The sequence below is a fragment of the Dipodomys ordii genome, unplaced genomic scaffold, assembly GCF_000151885.1.
Source record: "Dipodomys ordii isolate 6190 unplaced genomic scaffold, Dord_2.0 Scaffold19, whole genome shotgun sequence".
NCBI lineage: Eukaryota > Metazoa > Chordata > Mammalia > Rodentia > Heteromyidae > Dipodomys > Dipodomys ordii.
Genome location: NW_012267235.1, coordinates 137,823 through 151,060, shown reverse-complemented (window position 1 = coordinate 151,060; position 13,238 = coordinate 137,823). Strand labels below are relative to the sequence as shown.

General features: G+C 44.5%; 1 protein-coding gene across 5 annotated transcripts in view; it reads left to right on the top strand.

The window, feature by feature from the left end:
* Rffl (ring finger and FYVE-like domain containing E3 ubiquitin protein ligase) overlaps positions 1-13,238 on the top strand; it is a 69,492-nt gene that overhangs the window by 42,769 nt on the left and 13,485 nt on the right. For 4 of the 5 annotated variants that reach the window (XM_013013451.1, XM_013013450.1, XM_013013447.1 and 1 more), the window contains exon 2: positions 10,217-10,404. In XM_013013451.1, the coding sequence (XP_012868905.1) occupies positions 10,225-10,404 (180 nt within the window). In that variant the 5' untranslated portion in view covers positions 10,217-10,224. Of the gene's footprint in view, positions 1-10,216; positions 10,405-11,185; positions 11,255-13,238 lie in introns of those variants that run through there. The other variant, XM_013013452.1, reaches the window with a different exon arrangement.

Sequence of the window (13,238 nt, the reverse complement as noted above, 5' to 3'; positions counted from 1 at the left end):
GCTCAAGGCTAGCACTCTACCACTTGAGCCACAGTGCCACTTCCGGCTTTTTCTTTTTGCTTATGTGGTGCTGAGGAATCGAACCCAGGGCCTCATGCATGCAAGGCGAGTGCTCTACCACTGAGCTACCTTCCCAGCCCTTGAGGGAGATTCCTAATGCCAAAATAAGTCGGACATTTGAAGGCCTGCAAGAACAATTGGGGTGGCTCGATCTGAAAGCAAGGAGAAGAAAGTTGTGAGCCCAGGGATTGATAACTGCCCCTCTCAACTAGAACAGAGATGGGCAAGAATAGAAACTGAAATGCATCCTTGGTATTAAAGGCTTTGACTTTAGGAAATTGAGTGTCTATACCACTAGTACCCTGACATTGTGGAGAGTAGGAGTCAAGTTCTCTACTAAATGTTGTCCTTTTTTCAAGTGTTAAGTGTTTAAACATTGGCTTGGTAAGTAGGTACCCTTCTTGGTGTTGTCTGAAGCAGGCAGGGATTTGTAGACATGTTGGTGGCTTCCACTGTCCTCTCTTCTAGGAAGCCTTGGATGACTATGCTAAATGTGGTTAGTGTAATGGTGCAAACAGCCCCTACTTCCTGTAAAACCTCAAATTAGTCAAAAAGTTGGAGGCACATCTGTTAGCCCCCTAGCTGTGTGACTGATCTGTACCTTAGGGCCCAGTTTCTGCATTCATCAAATGAGCTTTTTATTTCTAATTTTTGTAAGATTAAATGAGATAGGTGCAGGCCAACTCATTTGGCACATTAGGTGTTTTACAAAATGTTCTTTTTAACAAATATAATTTTAGCAGGGCACCAGTGGCTCATGCCTGTAATTCTAGCTATTCAGGAGGCTGAGATCTAAGGATGCAGATCGAAGCCAGCCTGGGCAGGAAAGTCCCTAACACTTGTATCTCCAATAAACTACTCAGAAAAAGCTGGAGGTGGCACTGTGGCACAAATGGTAGAGCACTAGCCTTGAGCAAAAGAAGTTCAGGGACAGTGCCCAGGCCCAGAATTCCAGCCCAAGGAACAACAAAAAATGAACTAAATCAAATTTTTTTAAAAAAATCTATGGATCAATCTACCTATCTATATTATTAAGATATATACAGAAAGAGGTCTGTGTGCAAGTAGCTCAAAACTGGTTTGGAACAAAGCAGTAATCTTCATTAACCCCACACCTTATTGTGCTTCCCATTTACTGCCTGTCTAGTGCTACCCTCTGCTCTCTATGGAAAACTGGAAGGCCCAGTAAAGGTGTGATGTCTTTACCATGAGCACCTCTGTGGCCAGTCTGTGAGGGGGAAGTTTATTCTTGTTGATCTGAAGCTCAGAGGCAACTTTCTCAGGTACATTCACTCTGTATGAGAACCAGGATTTAAGGTCAAGTCTCATGGATTTTAAAGCAAGTTAAAAAATGTGGGGACTCCACCCCCAAACTATTTAGTCTTCTAAAAATGTATCCCTCAAAACTCTCATCTAGGAAATATGTATTACCCACATGCAGTGGACTGCCTTGGAGGACAGAACGTGTTTGGATTTAAAGAACTTGAAAGTATTTTTTCCCCCCTGCTGAATTCCAGTTCTGTGAAACAGCTCTTGTTTATGTACAGCTCATGCACCTCATGAGCATGCTGTCGATTCTGAGTCTTGGGTTCTAAAATTCCACTCTATGATTTAGATATTCCGAATTCTTTATTCGGAAGCAAATATTCCAAGAGAATCTCAGTGTCAGAACATGCCAGTTGTCCCCATGCCAACACCTGAGACCAGTTGGTGATTGGGCTCACTCTGCAGGTTGCTTACTTACAGGGCAAATCATTGTGGTGTCACCAGCATTTTAAATCCTCCCAGTTCAGGGTGACGCCTGAAGCAAGTTTACTGGAAAGTTCTACTTGCAACCCTGAGATTTTGTTTTAAATTTAACGATTTCTAAGTTCAACTATCCTGCACAAGTGAACAACTTATTTTTAAAGCAAGCAGCCTTCTAAGTTGAGAGATGATTTTAAATCTAAGGTGAGTTCTTAGGAAACAAGTGATTATCACTTAGGTGGTGTAATCAGCTGTGCCCAACCCTGCCTCACCCAACCCCAAGGTGACCAGAGGAAAGACATCAGGCTGTCTAGCTCACTGTTGCTGTGAAACCCATAGGTGATGGCCATTTTAGAACTGTAATTTACAGTTTAATAACTTAATGTACTGTACATCAAATATTTACTTTTGTGTGTGTTTGTGTGCCGGTCCTGGGGCTTGAACTCAGCCTGAGCACTGTCCCTGAGCTTTCTTTGCTCAAGGCTGGCACTCTACCATTTGAGCCACAGCTCCACTTTCATCTTTTTGGTGGTTGAGATAAGAAACTCATGGACTTTCCTTCCTGGACTGGCTTTGAACTGTGATCCTCAGATCTCAGCTTCCTGAGTAGCCACCAGCAATGGGCCCCAAATACTTAGAATTGATTAGTATGTTGCTTTCCATCACTACTCACCCTCCACCATGGTCTTATCTTTCATATAGGTGAGGAGAAAAACTCAGTTTAAGTAACCTGTCCAATGCTAGCTGCCCTTCATTACTCACAAAGGATTTTTTTTTCTTGTAGTCACTTTGTTACTATAAACACTGAGGAAAGTGCTTTTGGCCCTATGGAGAGATAACTAGTACATGTCTCATCAGCTGTGCTGATGAAATATGAATGTTGTCTAACCTCAGTCTATTCATTCCAGAAAGTATTTGGGTGCCTACTATGAAGTTCGCTATGCCAGATGCCACAGGTAAAAAAAAAATGAAGACAGATGATGTTCCTGCTCCAGGAGATAGACTGTATACCAACAATTGTAACTACAGTTGTGAAAGTTGTGAAGGAAAGCAGAAGGCAAGGGAGAGCATGTAAGGGGATGATTCCTGCAGGCAACAGAATGGGAAGGAACAGAGGAGGCAAGAAGTGGAACTGCAATTGAAACTTGGGAGGTCGTTCTTTGTCCAGGCAGTCACAGTAGACTGGAAAAAGGGCAGAGCACTGTGTCCTTGTCCTCATGGAGTTGTTGTTCTGCGTAGGGAATACAGCTCAATACCAGCTAGTAACTACCATTGTACATGAGATGAGAAAATGAAAGCGAAGCTGCAGGTCAGATGACAAGAGGTAGCTAAGCATGCTGCCCAGAAAGAAGGGACAAATGGCAAACCCAAAGGCAGGAGTGGGGGTTGGGGTTGAGTTGGGATGGATAAGTAGCAGGTGAGAGATAAGGAGTTAGCGCACTGCTGGGGTGCAGAGATAGAGAGTTGAATCATCAGCCTAAGAAAGGTACTGGAAGCCATCTAAGGGGTGGGTAGAGAAGGCAGCTCACTGGAGCTAGGTCTCCCAGCTTTTGAAAATGGAGGAGAACAACCAGGGAAGTGGTTTCGAAGCAGAGGGAAGCCAAGGGTGCAGAGTTCTGGAAGCTAAGAGGTGAGAAGGGAAGGTGTTTGGAGGAGAGAAGAAAGTGAGTGACAGTGCTGACTCCTGCATGCAGAGAAGATTGAGACAAAGACATGTCACATCTGTCCACCTGGAATTCTTTGGAGACCTTGGAATGCAGGCAGAGTATAGATAAATAAAGTATGCTGGAGAATGCTGTAGATACAGGCTAAGGAGCTACAGTCAAGTGTTTGGAGAAATTTTGATTTAGAACAAGCAGAGGAAATGGGCTTTCATGGGAAAGTGTGGTATCCAGTCAAAATGGTTTCTTTTCCTGTTTACAAGTTATACATAGTCTAGGTGGCTTAAATGTACTATTTGAGACATAAACAAAATGTCAGTGTAATTTGATGAACTCTTACAAAGTAAACATATAATTGGCACTCAGAATAAGAATCAGATGTCACTAAAATCTTCTGTGTCCCCACCCATTTCTAATAAATAACCTGATTTCTCTTGTAGCCTACATAGGCCTCAAGGTCTAGGGGTGTAAGCTCAAACCCTGGTATTTCTACCTTCTGGCTGGATTTTTATAGCAACTTATTTCTCAGAACTTTGGTTTTTTTAACCTGAAAATGGGAAGAACTAGTTTACTTTGTCAGGATCACATGAGATTAAGTACCTGGGGTGGCATGACAGATTAGAAACATTCTTCCAGTAGAAAAGACCACTTTCCCCACTGACTCCTCATACTAAGTAGGGAGGCTTAGCTAAGCTATATTGATAGTCCTTCACAGCATTTCCTTCAAGTCTTCACTATTGTTCTTTAGTTGCTTTTTAAGGATAATATACAAGATGAAACTGAGCCCATTCTGTATTAACCATCCATAACTTCTTAGCACTTACAGCATAGAGACTGCCAACCACTCCAGGAATGCATTAGTGACGGGAGGTGTGCCACCCTCCATAAATGAGATGACTCTGTAAGGCTTGCCAGCTAGCCATTTTCTGATTATCCATGTCAAAAAGGTGCTTTTTGGCTGTGTGTGGTGGTACTAGTGCCTGTAATCCTAGCAGTCAGGAAGACAGGCAGAAAGATCATTGTTTGAGGTCAGCCCAAGCTGGCTATGGTGGTTTGTGCTTGTAATCCCTGCTACTTGGGAGGCATAGGAAGAAGGGGTGGTATTGGGGTTTGAACTGAGGGCATTGTGGTTGCTAGCAAACATTCTATCATTTGAGCTGCGCTCCCAGTCCTAGATAGAAGGATCTTGGTCCCAGGCTGTTTCTTTTTTTTTTTTTGGCGGGGGGGGGGGGTTGGTCGTGGGCCTGAACTCTGGGCCTGGGTGCTGTCCCTCAGCTCTTCAGCTCAAGGCTAGCGCTCTACCACTTGAGCCACAGTGCCACTTCCACCTTTTTTTGCTTATGTGGTGCTGAGGAATCAAACCCAGGGCCTCATGCATGCAAGGCAAGCGCTCTACCACTGAGCCACCTTCCCAGCCCGGTCTCAGAGATTTTAAAAAATGCACTGAGACTTGTTGTGTCCTTCCTTCCCATAGTTACCCTTCCTGGCATTCAGAAACCCAAGCTAAGACTTCGTCCTCCACCTGAGAGTGGGGCCTGTGTGGTCGCAGAATGGCAGGTTTCAAGTCTCAATGGGGCCAGGTGTCCCTTTTCATGGTAGCCAGGCATTAGAATAGAACATTTAGAGGGGGCCCTTGAGGCTGGAGAGAAGGGAGATAGTGAGGAGAATGCTGGGCTCTCCTGATGCCCAGCCTAGGAGTAGCCTTCTTGGTGTTGGATCAGGGTGGCAGAGCAGAGCCACAGAGTCTTTCCAAGTCCAATGCCTACCCTGGCAATGGCCTTATCCCTTCCCTTATGGTATTCCCAGAGCCTCACCTAGCTGTTGCTTCCTAGATGCTGGGTAAAGTTTGCTGTTGGCCATATGTGGCCTTGTTGTTTCCCACTGATGGTGCCTTACCAGCTGGGTTTTTCCATTCTGATGGAATCCTTAACTCTTAGAGAAAATTTTACAGTGTGTGGAAGTTTCTCTCTCTCTCTCTCACCTCTCTCTCTCTCTCCTCTCTCTTTTTGGCAATGCTGGAGATCAAAGCCAAGTCTTCATTCATGTATGGTAAGCAAGTAGTCTATGTCTGAGTTACAGCCACAGAAAGGTTTATTTTCTTCTTGAAGCTAAATTTTTCTTTCATTTGCTCACCTTTCTGTTGATAATACACTTCTCTTTGGTTAACTCTCTGCTTCTCCTCACTCTTATTGCCCTCCTGATGGCCAGCTCCCTCCTCTGCAATTGCTTTGTCTTTTGGTTTTCCTCTGTAGTCAGTGAATATGTCTACATTTATCTTAATGACCTTGGTCCTCTTCATCTCTTCCTTCTTTCTCTCTTTCATAGTTGTCTTTGTGTGTGTGTGTGTGAAAGAGAGAGAGAGAGAGAAAGAAAGAGAGAGAGAGAAAGAGAGAGATGCTGTGGTTAGAACTCAGGGCTAGACAGTACTTTACCATTTGATCATACCACAGTCCTTTTTACCTTATCTTTTCATGTAAAATCTCACTTTTTCCCCCAAGACCAGTCTGGAACTGTGATTATTCTACCAGGATAGCTGGAATGACAAGCATAGGTCACCATAGTTAGCTTATTGATTGAGATAGGGGTCTCTTGAACTTTTGGCCTGGGCTGACCTTAAATAACCATCCTTGCCAAGCACCAGTGGCTCAAGCCTATAATCCTAGCTACTTTGAGGATCATAGTTTGAAGCCAACCCAGGAAGGAAACTCTGTGAGACTCTTTATCTCCAATTCATTACCAAAAACTTATTATTGGACTCAAGTGGTAGAGCATTAGTTCTGAACAAAAAAAGCTTAAGGACAGCACCCAGGCCCTGAGTTCAAGCGCCAAGACTGGCACAAAAATCAAACAAACAGAAATAATGATCCTCCTGATCTCTGTACCTCTTGAGAAGCTGGGATTTCAGGCATGAACCATATGCCCAGACCATAGTTGGTTCTTGAAAAAATAAATTATTACTATAGTTTTACTAATTCTCACTTCTCATTCACTTTCCAACCTGTGGTTATGAGTGTCTGTTTCTAAACTGCTCAGACCAAGAGCACACTCACGCATTCCCAAAACTAAGTCCTATGAATGTTTTGTGTTCCTTTCTGTGTTCTCTTCTCTGGGTCATTTTTGGAACTCACAATACGCTTCAGTTTTACTTCCCCTCCCCCAAGTTTCCTTCCTGCCTCATTTCTAACTAGTTTTGCTCTCATCTGCTTGCCAACCAGCCAGCTTCTCTTCTTCCCAGACCGTCCAGTCATCTAGTTGGTTCCCTGCCCATAGACATCCAGTAAGACAAGGATTCCCACCTTTGTCTTTAGCCTACCCATGTATATGTGGACCCTCTTATAGACCAGCATGTTCTACAGGCCATCTTACCCTACCTTACCCTACCTGTGCTCTTCTCCACACACCTGCATGTACCTCCTCCTGAGATCTTTATCCCAACAAATGATTCTACTAATTATTCTGTCATATAAATAAGGAGTTCTGGGATTTGTCCTGGAGCTTTGTTTTCCCATCATTCTATTTATTCATATTTTGGAGATAGAATCTCTATGTAGGGAGGGCTGACCTTGAAGTCTCAATCATCATATCTTTGCCTCCTGAGTGCATGTACTACCACAGTTGGTTACGTCTAGCTACTTCTGCCAGAGAGCTACCTGCTCTAGCTTTTACTCCATTGCATCTTTCCAGTAGGACTGCTGCAGTCTCCTGCTCCTAGCCCTCCCCTGTGGATCTCTTTTTCCAGTCTGCTTACTGCTTAAGCGCTTTCTGACAGACAAGTGAAATCAGGAAACCTCAATCACCGCCAATCCCCTGCCCCATGTTCTGCTTCATGTAAAATAAAGTCCCAGCCTTTACCCCAATAAGCAGGGTTTTCCATGGCTCCTCATTCACTTGTGTCAAGTGCTGGTCTGCCCATACCCACTGTTCAAAGCATCTTCTGGTTCCAATGTGAATGCATTTGTTTCTTTTTCAAAATGTCTTCTGTTCCCAACGTGCTGATAATTTCTGTGTACTCTCACTTTGAGATGTGGTGCCTCATTTGAGAAGTCTGTTCTGACATGCCTCTTGCCCTTGTCGAGCTGGATTTCCACCATTGTACTGCCCCTGCACAGACCTCAATCAGTGCTGTCTGCCCTCACCTTTCACTTGTGGGCTTTACATTTCTAGTTCTCTCCTAGACTGTGAACTCCTCCAGGGCGAGGGCTACACTACCCTCACCTAGTGGGGGGAAGGGAAGCTGCTTCAGGAAAGGTTATAAACCTGCCGCAGGAGAGCTTTTCCCAGTAGTTAATGAATCACCCCTGGCCTTGGCCCTTTCACAAGGGACAGGAAAAATAAGTGGCAATTGCAAAGTCTCTAGGCATACTTTCTATCTCTGCCCTCCCAGAGAAAATGTGGTAAAGGCATGTACAATGCAGATGGTCAAAACTAGTATTTACTTAGTGCCTCCTGGCCTGTAGCATGTTCAGAAGAGAAACATGAAGTCGGGGAAGGTATAACTTGCAGGCAGCTCCCTAAGCTGATAGCAGGGCTGTGACCCTGACTGCTGATAAGTATGCTTATCAACATGAGATTTAAAAAATAGTGAGTTCCTATTCCTTTGTTCTCATTCTGTGCCAACAAAAAGAGCCTTTTTACTGTACCACCTGTGCTGGGAGGAAACTTCACATCCTTATCCCATATGAACTATTTCTTGTGAATAAGGCAGATTAGGTCCTTGTCTTCTGAGACCTTAGAGTGTTCAGAAGAGAGATACTGAGTCAGAAATGGTTTTGATGTTCAGGAAATGGAATGAATGTGTTGGCTAGGGGGAATTTAAATATTATGACTCACTTGTTCAGTAGTCCTTGCTGAGCCACCTGCTGTGACTGGGTACTGTGAGACCATTACAGTCCCGAGTCCCAGAGAGGTCAAGGCAAGTAGGTGAGGTGCTTACAGAAGGGAAGGACATAGCACAGGTACATTGCAGACCATGTTGGCAAGCTAAGTCCCTGAAGAAGCCAGCGGCCTGTTAGAATCCTCATGTCCCAGGACGTGATTCCTTCTGGCGGGGTCCCCTTCTTTCTTTCGTGTCATGACCCACCTTGGGCCCTTAGACACAGCTTTCTGTGTCTTTGGACTATGAAAGTGCCATTGTTGAAGCAGTGAAGACAGTAGAAAATACCATTCTTTTTGTGTGACCTGATTATTGAATAGTAACATTAGATGTTTCATTTATTATCTCTGGAAGCAGAGCTGAGGCTCAGAATGTCTACACTGACTGCTGGATTCTGAGTTCAGCACTCCCACATTGCAGCAAAGCTTGCTATTTAGTAGATGCTTGCTCTTAACCATCTTCAGGTTATTCTGACATGTGCGACTGGATCCTTTGTTCTGTGAGCAAAGAAGTCCTCAGTCTCTGTGGCCCCTTTGAAATGTAAAATGGGAATAATGTCCAAGATGTCTCGATTAACCTGCACTGGCCCCGATAGAGCATGGGAACTAATGTTTGTTGAGCATCTTCTACAGGCTAGGATCCACTACAGGTATGGATAAGAAACCTAGGGGACCTGGGTCTTAAAGGTAGAAAAGAAATGACGTGCATAAGAAACAGTTATTCTAAGACATTTATATAAGTTTGGGGTACAAATCATTGGTTCATAGGAGGGCAGGTCAAAGTTCAACATGGCATAAGGAAAAAGGACCTTAGGTTTGGAGTCAGAAGACATAGGAATTTATTTATTTATTTATGCATACATGCCAGTCCTCGGACTTGAACTCAGGGCCTAGGCATTGTCCCTGAGCTTCTTTTGCTCAAGGCCAGTAGTTTACCACTTGAGCCACAGCACCATTTCTGGCTTTTTCTGTTTATGAGATACTGAGTAATTGAACCTAGGGCTTCGTGCATGCTAGGCAGCAAGCCCATCTCAACTCTTGTCAGGCATCTGTGGCTCATGCCTGTAATCCTAGCTACTCAGCAGGCTGAGATCTGTGGTTCAAAGCCAGGCCAGGCAGGAAAGCCCGCATCGGCAAAACAGCCAGAAGTTGAGCTGTTGCTGAAGTGATACTGTATACTAGCAGTATGTTAGACTTCTTTGAGCCTAATTTGCTTCTATCTATCTATCTGTCTGTCTGTCTGTCTATCTATATTTTTATATATATATATATATATATACACACATATATATATATATTTTTTTTCTTTTAGATAGATTATTGGTATGTTGGCCAGGTGGGCCAGGTAGACTCTAAGTGAGCCTTTTGATCCTCACCCAAGTACCTGAGCAGGTATTAAGGTTCATACCACTGTGCCCAGCTTGCCTTATCTGTATAAAGCAATTCATACCCTCCATCACCAAAGTCAATCTGAGTATGGAGGTGTGTATGTGAGATAAGTTCCATATGTCTGTCTGCCAGCCTTAGGGATGATGTTCCTAGATAAAGTGGGTGTTAAGGAAATTCTAATTGCTAAGGTAAGAAAAAAAATGTATGTGAAATTTATTTTAAATTCAAGCCCATCAGGAATCAGCAACCTTTCAAAGGTACCACACCAATCTGGTAGCCCATCATGCCCTGGCAGCATCATGTATCTGTGGACCAGTAACTGATTGTAGAGGAGTTGACAAGGATACCCAAGGCCCCTGAAAATAAGTTCTCTGCTCCACTCACCAGATAAGGATATGCAAGTCTCTGCTCACCTGTGCCCTTGGGGATAGAAACTACCATATTGGGGATCTTAACTCTGACCTTTTCCCCTTTCCTCCCTGTACCAGATTCTATCATGTGGGCAACCTGCTGCAACTGGTTCTGCTTGGATGGACAGCCTGAGGAGGTCCCCCCACAACAGGGAGCCAGGACGCAAGCCTATTCCAATCCTGGGTACAGTTCCTTCCCTTCCCCAACAGGCTCGGAGCCAAGTTGCAAGGCCTGTGGGGCTAATTTTGCAAGCACAGCCCGAAAGGTGAGTGCTGCCTGTTTAGCCTGCTCTTCACCAGGGCCTCAGGACCCCAGGCAAGCTGCTGGTCCTGAGAATGCCTATCACCTGGCTTTTGCTTGTGTGATGCCAGGGACCAGCCTGACCCTTTCATAAGGATTTTCATAAACCAGATGCCATTGGTTCACACCTGCAATCCTAGCTATTCAGAAGGCTGAAACATGAAGATTGCAGGTTGAAGCCAGGGAAGTTCATGAGACTCTCACCTCCAATTAGCCAGTGAAGAGCCAGAAGTGTAGCTATGGCTCAAGTGGTAGAACACTAGCTTTCAGCAAAGAGATAGTGCCCAGGCCCTGAGTTCAAGTCCTGGTACACACACACACACACTCTCTTCATGAACAGCTGTTTAAGAGCACCTCACATGGAGTTGGACTTCATGAGACTCTCACCTCCAATTAGCCAGTGAAGAGCCAGAAGTGTAGCTATGGCTCAAGTGGTAGAACACTAGCTTCCAGCAAAGAGATTGCTCACACACACACACTTCATGAACAGCTGACACACACACACACACACACACACACTTACTTCATGAACAGCTGTTTAAGAGCACCTCATATGGAGCTGGACTCCAGAATTCAGATATCAGTTTGGCTACTTACTAGCCATATGACTTAGCCTCTTGTAATTCAGTCCCCCATCTGTGAAGTGTTCCATCCCAGTGCTGAGAGAATAAGCTGGGGCAAGCTATGAAGGGCGCCTGGCACAATGCTTGGAACGTAGCAGGTACCTTTGTGATTTGTTCCATTAGCTGCCATCATACAAGGCCTGACTACAGATAATCCTGCTCCTATTGAAAGCAATGTCAAGAATGTCTCAGGTACGTTAAGATCCTAGCAGACAAGGCTGGGGCCTGTCTACTGTAGCAATTTCATTTGAAATGCTTGGGAGTAGGAAGGAGGATAATTGGCTGGGTGATGGTGGGTGTGGCTTGGTGGGGTGTGGCTGTCCCTTTGCAGGGGCTCAGAAGCACAGAGATTATGATTTGTAGTCCCAAGTGGGGCTGGATAGGATGTGAACCTGAAATGGTAACAATGGGAAACCAAGAGAATACTTTTTAACCTATTTGCCATATATGAGGGACTCTTTCCTTTATTTTTGTGCTGGTACTGGGCTTGAACTCAAGTCATTATGCTTTCACTTGGTTTTTTGCTCATGCCTGGTAGACTTTTCTGCCCAGGCTAGCTTTCAAACTGAGATCCTCCAGGTTTCAGCCCCCTGTGTAGGATGATGAGTGTAAGCGATCAGCACCTGGCTTTTTAGTTTTAAGACAAGGTCTCACTTTGTAACCCAGGATGGCTTCAGCCTCTCAGAAATTGAGATTACAAGTTTATGCCACCATGCTTGCCTTGTCTTTTCCTTTCCTTTTCTTTTTCCCCTTCCTGTCTTTATGGGACTGTGTTGTGGCTCATACCTGAAATACCAACATTGGAGCAGAGGTAGAAAAACTGAGTTCTTAGACCAACCTGGTACACATCAAGATTTAATCTTCACAATAACTATATTGATTTTAGAATGACTAGACCATATTTCGTATGTGATAAAGTAGACATATCAAGTTCCTGACTGATAGATAGCATGGAAGATCTTAAAATACCTTTTTTTTCAACTGAATCAGCACCTCAAGATCATATAGCTAGGAAGTGGCAGAGCCAGGACTCCAAACTCAGGCCTTGACTCCAAAGTTCCCCACCAAGAGACAGCTACATGTCCAGTTGAAGATAACAGAGCCAGACCTGAGGGCCTTAGAGCATGCCAATGATTAAAATTTTGAGCTGTTAGCTGGGGGCCAGTGGCTCATGCCTGTAATCCTAGCTACTCAGGAGGCTGAGATCTGAGGATCATGGTTCAGAGGCAGCCCAGGCAGGAAAGTCCCTGAGACTCTTAACTCTAACTACCAGAAAACCGGAAGTGGTGCTGTGGCTCAAGTGGTAGAGCACTTGGCCTTGAACTGAAGAGCTCAGGGACAAAGCCCAGGCCCAGAGTTCAAGACCCATGACTGACCAAAACATAAATAAATAAATGAGGAGCTGTTTCCTACCATTGATTGGAAAGAAGTTACTGAATATCACCAGAGATAGGGAGAATGGAGTGAAGGAGGCCTTCTCTGATCCAGCCAAGGAGGTTGGGGCAGCAGCACCAACCATGAGACCAGAGAACAGCTGCCAAATAAAGCTTTATGAGGTTAGACAAATCCAATTTTGAGGCTAAGAGATGGTTATTGGTACAATGCCCCCCCCCATAAAAGTATGCATTGATTTTGTACAATTTTCACATGAATTTTGTGAATACGAAGGATGTTTTGTTGGACAAGTAGTACTCATTTGTAATTTCATGCTTAAGTGGATCAGTATTCTTGAGGGTTTGGCATTTCACAGCCAGAAGCTTTTAAGCTGTCTTCTACAAGTGGTGGAAATGAACTGATCACATGAGTCCTACTGTTGATTCGTCTCCATTGTGGTCACTGTTTTCTACATGCTCATTGGGTGGACTGCATAGATAATGCTAAGGAATTCCAGAGCCAATAAAGTAAGCTTGTATCTCCCTCATTCCACAAGTTTCCAGTGTTGGAGAGAAGTGGCAAACTGCAGTTTTGCAGAAACCTCATCTGTACTGGCTCTCTACCTATCTTCTTCTTCTTCTTCTTTTTTTTTTGGGGGGGTTCCGTTCATGGGCCTGAACTCTGGGCCGGGGCGCTGTCCCTCAGCAGCTCAAGGCTAGCACTCTACCACTTGAGCCACAGCGCCACTTCCAGCTTTTTTCTTTTTGCTTATGTGGTGCTGAGGAATCAAACCCAGGGCCTC